Source organism: Eublepharis macularius, chromosome 8 (assembly GCF_028583425.1).
Source record: "Eublepharis macularius isolate TG4126 chromosome 8, MPM_Emac_v1.0, whole genome shotgun sequence".
NCBI classification, from domain to species: domain Eukaryota; kingdom Metazoa; phylum Chordata; class Lepidosauria; order Squamata; family Eublepharidae; genus Eublepharis; species Eublepharis macularius.
The window spans coordinates 141106769-141121720 of NC_072797.1; the positions used below are offsets into that span (position 1 = coordinate 141106769).

At 44.1% G+C, this 14952-nt stretch overlaps 1 protein-coding gene across 1 annotated transcript in view; it reads left to right on the forward strand.

The window, feature by feature from the left end:
• Window positions 1-13440, forward strand: part of B4GALT1 (beta-1,4-galactosyltransferase 1) — a 76666-nt gene extending 63226 nt beyond the window's left edge. Inside the window, exons 4-6 of the mRNA XM_054986121.1 lie at window positions 816-938; window positions 6542-6646; window positions 8615-13440. Coding sequence (XP_054842096.1) covers window positions 816-938; window positions 6542-6646; window positions 8615-8750 — 364 coding nt within the window. The 3' untranslated portion in view covers window positions 8751-13440. The remainder of the gene's footprint in view (window positions 1-815; window positions 939-6541; window positions 6647-8614) is intronic.
• The last annotated feature ends 1512 nt before the right edge of the window (window positions 13441-14952 follow it).

A 14952-nucleotide genomic window follows, 5' to 3' on the forward strand; every position in this document is an offset into this window, starting at 1 on the left:
ACTAACACGGCGAATGCCGCTGGATCTATGACCAAATTGCATTGTGGTTCATTGTAAACAACCAGAATTTCATGTACCTGGATCCTAGTAACTCATGTTTCCGGCCCTTGGGCTAGGATGCCTTCTCTAGGGCTAAACCTGAATACCAGCTGCAAAGGAGGAGGAGGGAAGGGCTATATTCTCTGGGCCAAATCAGTTGAGTGCTGGGAGTTTCGTGTTCGGCAGTCTCAGTAAATTGTTAAAAAAACAGTTTTCAGGCATGCAGTTCAGCCAATTTGGATCTGGTCTGGAGCACATGATGGAGATTTTGAGACCCCCCCCCACACACACACACACATTTTCCTAACCAGAAACAGTAAATTTAGCTCAATGGTATAAACAGCGGCTCCCCAAGGTCATTTCAAGTTGGGAAAGTGGTGCAGCGAGAGCGCTTAAAACCCCCTTCCCTGTGTGCTGCAGTCACGTATCACATCCCTAAACACCTGTAAGGTAAGAAAAAAAAAACCTAAATACGGAACTTCCCGCACAGGAGTCGTTTGGCCCTTCAGAGAGCTGATTCTTGGGTTATTTTTATTTTTCAAACATGGGATGTTAATGTGAGAATAGCTCCATGGATGCTTCTTTTGGCCCTGTGCACATGTTGGGAAGCCAGGGGGCCAGTGTTCATGGCATGTTACTTGGAATTGCAGCTCCCTGGAATTCCTGGTGTTACCTTTAGTTTGCATTACTTTGGTTCACTGTTGTTGCTGGAGGTTCAGTCCTTTGCAACAGCAGACTCCTCTTGATGATTAACAACCTCCCTGTCTCTCTTCCAGGTTACCTTATAATCAGTATTTTGGAGGTGTGTCAGCCTTAAGCAAGGAGCAATTCCAAAAAATCAATGGGTTTCCCAATAATTATTGGGGTTGGGGAGGTGAAGATGACGACATTTATAACAGGTAAGACTTTTTCTGCCTCTATTTGTAAGCTGCTTGTGCTAGTTGGGGAAGCTTGTTTTTACAAGTAGAAATGGGGACGTGTATTTTGGATGCAGGGCTCTTCTAGCTCCTCTTGTTCTGTGAGCCCAGTGATGTGCAGACTTCTTCTGTGTGGTGTTCAGAGTTTCATGCCAGCTCCTTCCCATCCACTGGGCTTACCATTTCCACAGTCAAGGCAGGAAATCACCACCGACAGGGACTGACCAGAAAATGCTGCGAATGGTATTCACTGTCCTGACACGCTAATGCCAGTCTCTGTGTGCCCAGAAATGGAGTCAGCGTATTGCCAGGGGGAGGTTCTAGCATTCAGGGAAACTATGGTTTAGCCCTTTGCGGGCAGGTGCCAGGAATGGTGTAGCACTGGGAGGAAACTCGGTGGTTTAACCAGTTTTTAGAAATGAGGGTGGAGTGGCATAGTGGCAGTTGTGAAGAGGGTGAACTGAAGCGTCCCATCCATTCATACACACCTGCACGCGACTGCAGCATCCATGGCGCCTGCCAGCGATGGACTGATGCCATTTCGAAGCACATGGGGAATGATGTCAGCGCATCACCAGTGAAGGAATGATGTCACCAGCAAGCCGCCCCCATGACCCAGTAAGTCCCCCCCCCATCCCCTGCCAGTTGCTCTCAGGGGTCCCGGCAACCCTGACATCCATCCAAGAATCTCCTTCCTGTTACATTCACAGCATTGCTTAGCCTCCTGCCAGACAAGGGAAACTAACAGTGTCATCCTGAGCCGAGTTGCAAACTTCTAAGCAGGGCTTTTTTTCTGGGAAAAGAGGCAGTGGAACTCAGGACCGCACAATGACGTCACTTTGGGTCAGCTGGAACAAGGGGGGAGGTTTTTAAAGTTTAAATCATCCTCAGTGAAAAGGGTCACATGGCCGGTGGCCCCGCCCCCTGATCTCCAGACAAGAGGGGAGTTGAGATTGCCCTCTGCGCCAGCGGCGCAGAGGGCAATCTCAACTCCCCTCTTGTCTGGAGATCAGGGGGCGGGGCCACCAGCCATGTGATCATTTTCTAGGGGTGCCGGAACTCTGTTCCACTGCGTTCCAGCTGAAAAAAAGCCCTGCTTCTAAGTCTGTTGGCTTAGAAAGGGATAACTCTGCTTAGGACTGCACTTTAAAAAGCTGAAAAGAATGATTTGGCCAATGCAATACTGTGTGTCCATGGTCTTCTGCCCGTGCGTTTCAAAATGACCTTCGATAGATTTTGGGCTACTTTACGTAACATGCCGCTTTAAAGGAGTATCTCTTCAGTAGGATTGCACATGTTCCAATTCAGTTTCTACAAACAGGGTGGAGTGGCACAGTGGCAGTCATTGTGATGAGGGTGAACTAAAGTGTCCTATACACACACACACACACACACACACACACTTCAGAATAAGACGAATGAGACTTCATTTTGGTACTACTCGTCAGTGTCCCAGCCTTATGGAATCGGAGCAGAAAAAGAAATCTTGCAAGACTGCACGGCTGTAGATAACTGGAACAGTATATTTACAGTCCCATGCCGTTGATTTTTTTTTAAGTCTCATCGCTCAGCTAGCATCCACCTCAAGCAAGTGAAACTCGCAGGATCAAAGTGCCCAAGCATCATGCCAGCCTGCAGTATGCCAATAAGTTGCCCTGTTAATTGGACAGTGACGTGGAACTCTTGTTTGGTCACTGAGAAAGACATGCTTGGCTGATAGGGTGGAAAAAATAACCTTAAGCACCTTGAAACTCCCACACATTGTTGGGCAGACATTCGTTTTAACAGGTGTCCCAGCTCTGTGTGGGGTCTGTGTTTGTGTGTTAATGTGTGCGTGTGTGTGTGCGTGTGCGCGCGCGCGTGTGTGTGTGTGTGTGTTATTCGGTGCAGCTGTAGGTACATGTGCTGGATTTCATACCATTCTGAAATGGGACTGGGAACTGGTTAGAAGTGTTCCATTTGTAATCATTTGATGTTCCCCTTGTTTTAGCCTGCTTTGTGCACATGGTGCTTGTTTTAAAATGCTGCTCTCTTACTTTGGTTCCTGCCTTGGAGCTAGAAGTAGAAACAACAAGGATATGATGTTTTCCAATGGAGGGAACCAAATCTCTGCATCTGACATGAGATACCAGTTACAGTGATGCTAGGCCAAGCAGCTGGTAAATCCACTCAAGTAATTAATCCACAAATGGGTTTGTCAGTCATTTGCGGTCTGAAAGCGCCAACTTTTGCGAATGCTTCCATGCCTGGAGGCAGTTCTTACTTGCTGCAGCTAATCAGCCAAGACGCTACTATGAGCCTGAGCTAAGGGGAGGACAAAGGTGTCCTCCTGGCCACCCATAGCCTACGCATAAAGCTCACCTGCCATTTTATCTATGTTTCCTCCAGTGGCAATTATGAAAAACATAACCAACAGCACATTTCAGCTGCAGTCTAAGCTGCAAATTTTAGCTTGCTATGGCTTGTGTCCAAAAAGGACTGGGAGTTGTCGCTGGCATATTGTGTCCCTTTCCTTGCTGGCTTGCGCTCAAGCCAAGCTGGCAGAAGATTGAGGACCGTCGAGCGTGATGCTTTGTGTCGCACAGGGTCACTGTTCTCTTTGTCTCTTAGCTGCCGCTTGTTGAGTTGGAGACCAAACAAGAGTCCAGTTGACTACTGTCTGGGTCAAACCTTTGGCAGCGGCATGTTTTCATTCAGATTTTTGGGGAAACCTGTTTTCTTAGCATTTACTACTAGAGATGCGAAAGCCTGGTGGGGGGAAACCCAGAAAAACTCAGGGGGGATTTTTTTGTCTGTTATTTTTTCTTTCCAAAGCCATTCCCCCCCCCCCCCAAGGGAAAAATTGGAAATTTGGAAGTGCACTGAAGTAAAAAAAACAACCCTACTATGAAATATTTTCACTTTTGGAGTAAGCGAAGTACTTTTGAAGACAAGCTTATCTTCCACCTTTCCACCCAAAGGAAAGGTGTGGTACATCTAGCCCAAAATTAGGGTCCCCAAGGCAGCAAACAACTAATATTAAAACATTTAAAACATTAAAATAACATTTAAAATGTATGTATAAGTACAATTTAAAACATATAGTAGACATACAAACATACATACAAACCAGGGAGGATCGCATATTGGGGATATACCAAATGAAACAAATGTCTCCTTCACCTGCTGACAGAAGACAATGACAGAAGGACACACAGGCGTACATTGCCGCCCATCTTTCTGGGAAGAGCACGTAGGGCCCTTTCGCTTGTGGATTGTCCCTAGGGTAGCATAGGGTGCAGCAGTCTGCACTGCTGTCTCCTCCTCCTCCCCCATCCCAGTGTTGGTTATATTTAATAAATATGGCAAGTAGTATTTTTTTCTAAGATTTCCATTTTTTTCTGAATCATACTGTGGGGGGAAACATCTCCCCGCCCCCCGCCCCCTGACCATGATTCCAAAATTTCCAGAAAGTTTACATCTCAGCTTATTACTAGGGAAATCTGTACTCAGAGTTTAAAAGGCCTGGCCGTTTTCCCATAGTTGCATCAGAATGTTCAAGTCTCTGAAAAAAAATTGTGAAAATGAACAAATACAATTGCATATCAGCATCATGTATTGCTGTAACCCTTTTTTTAAATTTCAGAAAGATTTTTGTGTAGTATTAGAATACTGTAAGGAAAGAGAAGCATTATTTAATTTTTTTTTAAAAAAGCTTCCCTGAAGGAAGCCCTGTTTCTGTAGAGGACAGGCTATAGTTATTGTTAAAGGGAAAATACTCTGTACATGCACACTAGCTACCTTCTTCAGATATTGTTGTGGTGCTGTTTCATAAGGTTGTCCCTCTGACATCAGCTGCAGTACATTTTCTTCCCCTGTGGTACATCTAGCCCTCTGGAATGGCCTACAAGAGGTGGTCACCTTCAATTCCTGCTAGGGTTGCCAACTTCGGGTTAGGAAACTCCTGAAAATGTGATGGTGGAGGGCGGGATTTGCACAGAGAAGGTCGTCGGGGGCCATAATGCCGTACAGTCCACCCTCCAAAACAACCATTTTCTTCAGGGAAACTAGTCTCCATTGTCTAAAGATCAGCTGCAATCATCTGGAGATTGGCAACCCCCTTCCTGCACTTCCTAAGGCATGCAAGACAGTTTTATTTCAGAGGGCATGTAGTGGGCAGTGAACTGTTTTTGGCAAACTTGGGTATGTTTTAAATTGGTACTCTATTTTTACTTTGCTTATGGACTGATGATTTCTTTCCTTTCAACTTCTTGTTTCACTGTAAGCTGCCTTGAGTCCAAGGAGAATATTAAAAAATTAAATTTAAAAACCCCCCTCCTTTTTAAAAAAAGACAGGACATCCCTAAAGTTCACAGAGGGTGGTCCTAAATGGGCAAAGGAGTTAGGAAAGTGTTATAAAACCAATTTACTTGCCAGAACTTAAAAAGCAAAAACAAATTTATGTAAGTGTTCCAAATGATGTTGCTCAGCCTTCAAGTCCGTTATTGCTAGGGTGGAAAAAGCTGTTTCCCAACACGCTTGAGGTGACCAGCTGTTAAAATAGCTCTTGCCTTGGCAGGTGGGACTGACAAACAAGCAGCAGGGGACAGAGGGAGATGCATGCTTTATTGGAAGCCGGGCAGACGTCTTAGCACCCAACCTGTGTCCTGGATTGAGGTGTAATAATGCAGCTGCTGGATATCTCCTGGCTTAATGCTGGAAGTTATAAAATATTACATCAGCATTTGTCCTTGATCCTTTCTTCTCTTAGAAAATGGGTGAGAAGCGGGGCTTTTTTTCAGTGGGAACGTGGTGGAACAGAGTTCCGGCACCTCTTGAAAATGGTCACATGGCCGGTGGCCCCGCCCCCTGATCTCCAGACAGAGGGGAGTTTAGATTGCCCTCCGTGCCAGCGGCGCAGAGGGCAGTCTAAACTCCCCTCTGTCTGAAGATCAGGGGGCGGGGCCACCGGCCATGTGACCATTTTTGCCAAGGCCAATTTAAACTTTAAAAAACTCCCCCCTTGTTCCAGCTGACCCAAAGTGACGTCATTGTGCGGTCCTGAGTTCCACCACTGAGTTCCACCACCTCTTTTCCCAGAAAAAAAGCCCTGATGAAGATGGAATGTGCCCATAATTATTAATGGCTTAGTGGCTGAGGCCCAAACTAAACGTGGCAGCATCCTCATAGCTGCCACGGGGATTCCACTGCCGTTTTTAAGGTGATGTAAAAACACTGCGAGGGCCCTGTAGCTCTGCGCTCTTGTCCCCGTGCCCCCTCACCTTTCCACGTGCTGAAACAGCCATCGGGGATAGGTGTGGCCATTTTGGCACTTGATAAGACACGGGGGGGGGGGGACAAAAGCTCTGCAGCCCGCTGTGCAGCCACAAGGACACCATCATGTCTGGTTTGGCCCCGGGAGTGTGTATCCCGAGAAGTCCTCACTTTAGATCTCCTCTCAGCTATGAGTTAACTAGTTTTTAAATCATCTAGTTTTTAAATCAGGACTTCTGTAGTAAAAAAATAAGTGTGTATTTTTATTTCCACCACAGCATATGGTGGAAAGTCCTAGGAAAGACAGCATCACAATCTGTTTGCCTTTGCAGGCTGGTGTTTAAAGGCATGGGGATCTCCCGCCCAGATGCAGCCATTGGGAAATGCAGAATGATTCGCCATTCAAGAGACAACAAAAATGAGCCCAACCCACAAAGGTCAGTCCTCCTGACTACACTGTGTTGGCCACGTATGCAAACATTTCCCAACAATCATAGCCTCTTTCTACCCCGTTTCCTTTCCCTCTCTGAAAAACATCTGGTTGTAATGAAACCTTTTATTCAAATACAAGTACAGAATCCATCTCTTAACACACCGAGTCTTCCTTTCATTTTAGATTTTAACTTTATGCTCTGCCCATATTTTCTTCTTTATTGGAAAAAAAAGTGCTCAACAAGGATTGAGCCCCGGGGAGTGTGACCACCTCCCCATATAAACAGAAGCTTTTGTGGAGCTTTCCCTTTATTATGCACTTGACTGCCTCTCTCAGGCCTGGTCTATACGTGAAAGGTGCTGGAATGGATTGTACCACTTCATTCTGCAGATGGGAAGAGTCACATTTCTGGCACTTCCCCATGTCAAAACTTCCCTACAAATTAAGAGGGCGAAAGATACCTAGTTTTCTGCTTACTGGACATTATTGACGTAGGGGAACTTTGAACAATGTAACCCCTCCCTTGCAGTGGTACGGTCTATTTTACCATCTCCGTGCTCCCTCACTTCATTGCCGCCTCATTGTGCTGCATGCATAGACCAGGCCTAAAAGAGCCAGTTATATTCCATTGGTAAATGCAAAATGCTAAAGCTGCACCTGGACTACGGGTCCCTCTAAGGGCCATGTTGGGGCAGCCATGTTGGCTCTTTCACTTCTGTGCCTCATTAGCATCTAATATGAGGTGGAGGATGGAGAATGTCTGCTGTTTATAACCGAAAGGGCTTGCAGTTTAGGGGAATTCAACCCTCCCCACATTCTGTCACTTCAAACGTTCTTCTCCCTGTTTCGTTCATTTTGGAATCATGCTGGGGGGAAGAGTGCTTGAAGTGACAGAATGAGGAGAAATACAGCCCCCTTGTTTTGTAGAAAGTAGACCTTCTTGCATCCATTTTAGATATGAATAGTTGTGAATGAACACTCTGTCCTTACGGGGAGCTCGGTTTTGACTTAAATCGAAATGGATACGCAAATTAGCTTTTTAAGTTTTGATTAATTTTGCCTCATGAAGAAGTCTTGTGAAACTTGAATAATTGTGTTCCATCTTTAAACGAATGGATTCAGTAAAGATAAAAAATAGATTCTAGTGAAGAGTACAGTAGCACCTTTAAGACTAATCAACTTTACTGTAGCATAAGCTGTCAAGAACCACAGCTCTCTTTGTCAGATGCAACTTTATTGTAACATAAGCTTTCAAGAACCACAGCTTTCTTTGTCAGATGCAACTTTACAGTAGCATAAGCTTTTGAGAACCACAGCTCTCTTTGTCAGATACATCAATGCATCTGACGCAGAGAGCTGTGGTTCTCGAAAGCTTATGCTACAGTAAAGTTGGTTAGTCTTAAAGGTGCTGTCTTCATCAGATGCACAGCTCTCTTCATCAGATGCAACTTTACTGTAGCATAAGCTTTCGAGAACCACAGCTCTCTTCATCAGATGCAGCTTTAGCATAAGCTTTCGAGAACCACAGCTCTCTTCGTCAGATGCACCTTTACTGTAGCATAAGCTTTCGAGAACCACAGCTCTCTTCGACTAAAAGAGCTGTGGTTCTCGAAAGTTTATGCTACAGTAAAGTTGGTTAGTCTTAAAGGTGCTCTCTTCATCAGATGCAACCGTCAAAGAGAGCTGTGGTTCTTGAAAGCTTATACTACAGTAAAGTTGGTTAGTCTTAAAGGTGCTACTGGTCTTTACTATTTTGCTACTACAGACTAACACAGCTAACTCCTCTGAATATAGATTCTGGATCAGTCTTCTATGAGCCTAATGCAGATCCACCATGTTTTATGTTTACATTTGAACATTGGACTCCATAAAATATTTGTTTTTATTTGGGGGTGGGGGGTGGGGACAACTAAATAAATAGGCTGCTTTTCCAGTTAATTTCCCAACATTGAAATCTCTTTTCTGTTTGCAGGTTTAACAAAATTGCTCACACAAAAGAGACTATGAATTCTGACGGCTTGAACACTCTGTCGTACACGGTGGTGAATACTGAAAGATTCCCGTTGTATACTAAAATCACAGTGGCTGTTGGGTCACCAAAAAGCTAGTATTGAGAAGCATAACAGAAGACTTGGAAGAGTTAGCCAGGGGGACTATTCATCCCATCCATTTTGTGCCTGCTGTTTTTATTACAATGGACGTCTCAAAAGATGCCTTACGTTGCCATTCTGAGGCATTTACCTTCGTGGGACAAAGCAGGAATTTTAATCCTAAACTTTATTATATACAGCTTTCTAGCTCTGTCTTTTTTTTCCTTTATAGGTCTAGAAACTGTACATAAAACATTTGAAAATACAGCTGTTTTCAGGGAATTGGGGAAATGACAGATACAGTCCACTGAAATGAATAGGAACTACATATGCTTTTTTTGTACACCTCCCATTCATTTCGCTGTAGCTTATGGAGGAAACCTTCCTGGAGGATAAATATATATATGGGTATATATATATACCCATATATATATTTACTGCAGTACTCTCCACTTCTGAGTATTGCACACAGCTTGAGAAAGATTACTGCTTGACAAATGATAGGGTATTATAGGCCCACTTCTTTCCCCTCACCTTCCATTTAAATTTTAAATTAGGTTAACATTTATGAAAATATCAGTGCTTTAATTACAGTATGAAGGACTGGAAAATGCTGCTAATGTTGTATTGAGTTTACATGCCCATATATGTATATATATCCATCCAGAGAGATAAATTAGATGTTTCTGGTCTAATAGTAATTTTTTTAAAAAAAAATCATGCAGAGCATATCAGTAGCCTCCAGCTCTGCTGGCAGAGGGGATTTTAATAGTTTGGGCCTTTTTGCTGAAAACTGAGCATCACATAATGAAAAGATTCGCTTCCACACTGACAGCCGCACATTCACATGAGTGGCCTGTGTCACTTCTGATGGGGTCCTCACCGCTATTACACGGGGCAAGTAGTTTGACTCCACTTATATAGAACATGGAAGGTTCCATTCAAAAAAACTGTTCCTACAGACAAAGTTGTTTAGCTAGTTTTGAAGGACAGGTTTCCCCCCTTGTGGTCCTTGTGACGACTCTTATCAGAGCAGTGCTTGCTTGTTAAAAGAAAGAAGCTCTCGTCTTGACTGTTTCTTGCTCCTGTAGAGCATAAAGACTTGCCATGTGAACACTGTAAATGTATAGCTCTGCCCTCATACCACGTAGAGGATGCGCAAGGAGTGAGCCGGGTCTCCAGTGGAGGACAATCTCGTGGGAATGAATGGCCAGCCACTGGTTTGGCTGTGTTCGGGATTATACTGTTGTCTGTGGCAGTGGTCAACAGAAGCTGAGAGCAGCTGAATGGTGTATTGAAATAACATCCACCTCAAAGCTTGTCGGCGCTCCCAGTATGTACTTTTTTAGCGTACAGGCAGAAGTGCATAGCAGCAGTCCCTAAGAATAGAAGGCACGAGGTGGTCAAAGATTTCATGTGCCGATATTGTACTTTTCCTTTTGTAGATGACGGCCTGCGCAGGAACAAGCAAGCAATGGCTTAAAAGGTTTGGGTGCATTGTGTAAGCATGCCAGGGAACCTTGGGTGGCAGGAGAGAGCAGGGGGATTCAGAATCCCCCTCCCCTTCTCTCCCTGCCCTCGAATTCCCTGAGCCCTATTGTTGCCACCTCTGTGGATTATAGTAGGGACAAGGGAGTAAACCTATGGCAAGTGATGCCTCCCCCCACTGAGTTACACAGTGCCATTACTCAGCGAAGCCCTTTTATTTCCATCACTGGAAATTAAATAAATAAACAGCCTGACTGGCATAAGTACGGCAATATTGCTCAAGCGCCTTATGTTTGAATGTTGAGTTGCCTTTTGCTGTCGCCAAGGAATGGCAAATAGAGTGCAAGTGTGGGCCCATGTCTCTCTTTTCTGTCAGGTATGTTTACGAACCTAAAACCTAAATATTGTATAAATGTCAAAGAAATTTTTCTTGCTGTGTGTTTCTGTAAAACTTGAATTTGCTGTTGTTTTTGTTTTTAATTGTTGCAAAGCGTTAAGATATTATGGGGGAGGGGGAAGTGTATAAAACCTTCTTGCACCATAAAACCGCATCTGTCAATATAAATTGCAGACCCAGCAATGTTTAAACCAGACTGAAAAGGGCAATGTATGCCTTTCATTGTGCATAAGCCATTCCCGGGGGGTTGCCTGTGCCTTCTTTGGCTCAGCAATCACTCAAAAGGTTGGCACAAATATGCCTTCTTTACACCTGTAGAGATTAAGTCGACATCTAAACCGTTTGGTGTGTGTGTGTGTAACCGGAGTTAAAAGCAACATTGTGCCTTTGAAACTAGGGGCTGTTTGCATGGGGTGCCCCCCCAATCCCCCTGCCTTGCAGAATTCTCCCCGGGAAGAAGTTGCAATGTTGTTATATTATCAGCTTGAAAACCTCATCTCAGAGCCTCAGAATTCTTCTTGGATTCTTAAATTCTTAGATGTTTTTCTTTTAGTTGTTCTTTTATGATGAGCTCCCCAGGCCAGACTTAGATGTGCTTGTTTTTAAAGAGTTGGGTCTACATTTCCCAGATCCATTTCGGGTTCCCTGCAGCCGCACAGCAGTGTGGGAGGAAGAAGGACTCCTGCAGATAGGGTGGGCTTCTACCTTCCTTCCCCAAGCCATTTTACTGTGCTGAAACAATGCTGAAAGGAGTTCTTTCCCCGTTTTGGGCGCTCCATGTGGAGTGTGGTATTCTTTAAAACTAAGCATGTCTAGTTTGTCCCCCACTAGTCTCTTTTTGAAGAGACTGGCCCTCCCCCAGGTCAGCCATGTTTGTAGCAAGCAATTTACCAGGTCTTGTTTTATAACTCCTGTCAAGGATGAGGGGAAGGGGCTTCCGCCATAGCTTTCTCCCACCCCTCTTTCTCTCACTGCAGCAATATAAACCATGTCACCTCAAGAAAGTGCCTTAGAGGAGCACGGCTGCCACATTCCTCAGCTATTTCACCATAGGCCACACTACCCACATCGCCCTGTCCTCCTTAGTCCTACTCAACCTTTTTGAAAAGGGTGCGCGCGCACGCGCATGCGCGCGCACACACACACCCATTCAAAGCCTTCTATCCTCTTTCACTGTAGTCATACAGGAAACTGTGCCAAAGGAAAGCAGCCTGCCGTTTACCTGGACAAACTGAGGGAAGGACATTTTTCCAGGCTGCGGCTATTGTTACAGATAGGGCTGCTGCTGCTACCTCTGGAGGGGTCAGCCCCCCCCCCCAGCACATTTCCCCCCACTCACTTTCAGGTTGTAATAGTTTGTAGCCTGGCTGGTGTTTTGCTGCCCTCCAAAAAACAGTTGGCACCAAGTTTAGTGCTGCAGTAATTCGCAGCCTCAAATTCTTCTGCATTTTCAGATCAATGTGTAAAAGGTCTCCCATGGAGGCACTAAATTCTCCCATCTCCCAGACTGCAGCAGGCCCATGTATTTCCTCTCCCCTCCGTATGTAGAGAAGTAAAGGATCGCCAAATGCAGGGAATCTATCTGAATGTGAGATCTCCTGACGCTTGAAGATGAAAATCTTCTTTAAAGATTGAAAGAGGCACAGAAGAGTTCCCGCTTTTAAATACCTCTTCGCTCTCTGGCTTCATCAGTCCCTTTTCCTCACAGTGAAATCTTCCAGGGTGAATTTTGTTTGAATAAGCCATGAGTTTTGTAAGTTGATGTTCTCACCTGTGTGCCTTGTTCTAGTACTAATTTCAGGGCAGGGAGGGGATGACCACATTTTTCTTTTGGCCGGTAGTCTTTTCTGTTTTGGTCTTGTGCATGTGACATGTTGGATTCACTTCTTTATTTATTTTAAGTGTCCTGAGCTAAATGCTTGGTGAATGTGGAGACTTAATTACGTGATCTTGGCTGTAGCTGGAGAGAGGTTTGTTCTTCTTAAACGTGCTTAACACGTTTTTGGAGAGGAGACCATGTTAGTAATTCAGGAAATGAACCTTAAGGGGTCCCTTGAGAGGACTCCTAGAATGTTAGACCGCTTTAGAACTTAGAGGCTTGTTCAGATGCGGATAAATCATGACCCACCAATGGTTTGGGGCTCTCGCATGCTCTTTTCCTCCCTCCACTTTGAAAAAGGAACCTTCTATTCTTCATGCTTATTTTCTCTGAGGAGAAAATTGGAGGTTTCTGTTACGGAATTAGGAGAAAGAAATAGTAAATGTGTGAAAAGTTCCTAGGGACCTGGTAGAGATGCTGTTAAAGGGTGGGCTTCTTGGTTGCCTCTTTTGAGGTTTAACAGAACAGAAGCTTCCGCTAATCTGTTATCAACATAATCTACCTCCTAACTCTGCGAGATGGGAGGGCTCACTTTTCAGAAACGAGCCATTTTAGAAATTTAAATCGTTGGCTCTTCTCCACTTACGGAACCCCGTTCATTCTAAGCACATTGTAAACTCTTCTCTGAACTTCACAATATTCATTTTATTGTAAAAACTATGCAAGCAGCTTTATGGTGCACATCATAAATAGGTTTGTGTGCGTGTGTGTGTGCGTGCGTGCATATGTTTGTATCAGGTCAAATTGCCATAGAAAGTACATTTGATGATTTGAGAACACGTTAGCTCTCGTCATCAACGTTTTTAATAAAAGTGCCTTAAATAGTTTTATGGGGGGGGAGGGGTTTGTTTTCCATAGAATAAGATTAGATATATTTCAGAATTGCTGTGGACTGATTTCTGTCTTTACAAGTTATAAATAAAAAAAAGCATTTTGTTAAAGAACTCAAGGCTGTTCCTACTCTTGTGTGTTTAATTCTCTGGTGCTCCCCTCCCCACTTGAGTTCTTCATAAAGAATAAAATTGCATTCATGTTTAGCTGTGAACCTAATGGAGTACACGGAACCCAATTCTCTTTCACTCAGGGTGGGCGGTGCACCGTTTTTATTCAGGTGTTGTTACTCAGAAATTAATGTTAGCTGGGAAACGTGGCGTGTGATTGTTTCTCGTTGTAGGATTGGCCGTTTGCCTTAATATTTAAGGCCTGTTCTGACATTTCTTTTAGTAACATGGAAGTTGCCACAGTGTGATTGTTCAGTGCTGGATGTAACATCAGCAAACCAAGGACATATGAGAAGAATCCATGCTGCTGTATATTTACCTCTTGCCACCCAAATCCAAAATGGTACCATTGATACCCATTCTCTTTTGAAGCAAAGAGTTGTATCTTTCATATGCATAACAGAATGCTGATCCAATCCAGTCTGTCCAATATGTATTTATTAGGTGCACCCATTTCATGTTAGAACTCTGTGCCCAGGAAATTTTAAGATCCGTGCTAAGAAAATCTAAACTGCAACCTATATAAATTAATGCGAAGTGAGCCAAATATGCATAATTCTGTAATTTGCCTTGGCTTTGCTTGCCGCTGCATATTGGCCTACTCCCAACCTTTGATAATCTCATTCATCTATCCCTCTGACTTCAGAGATCTCAGAAGGCATTGTCCCCTGTAGCTTTCAAGTATATCTTCAAAGTCATACAGACTGGAAAAATATTTAAAAAGTTAAAGCTCAGGTTCTCAGTGGAATCCTGTACCCAATGGATCTATTCTGTACTTCCTTGGAGGCACAACAGCCCTGTGAATAGGGAATCCTGCTAAATAATTACATAGGATCTTTACCTCCAAGAAGCAGAGTCTCCCCCCATCCCTGGTTAATGTCTAGGAAGACGTGCTGCCCTAGACACGTGATGATGTGAATAGGCACACTTTCCCATTTGGAATGAATTCAGTGTGACTAAGCTTGAAGATGGGGAGAAACCTTATTCTGCTATCTCTCGCTCCTACGAGAAAAGGCACTGCTGGCTTAGGTTTTATACCCAGGTAGTGGGGATGACACATACAAACAGTGCCCAAGGAATCATTTGACCAATCGACATGTCTTATAAAAAAATTTGGAAGATGCTGTAAGGAATCAGAGCTTTATTCTAACAGTCCTGCTAATACCAAGCATAAACCAACCTACAATGGGCAGTGTAGCAACAAATACTACAATGCCCATGAAGAGATGCAACTGTTCTAGGCATGCATACTGCGAAATAGATATCTGTAAGAAAAAGGAAGCAAGAGGCCAAGGAGGTAGAGGCAGAGGTAGAACAAGGGAGAAAAGGAAGGGTTTATCACTATCTCAACAGGTTCCAAGCAGAAATCTAAGATCCTCAGGAAACAGCCTGAAATGACTGGTAATTCAGGAGGTATATCCAGAAGGGAAAGCATAGCAAGGTTGGGCACAGCCA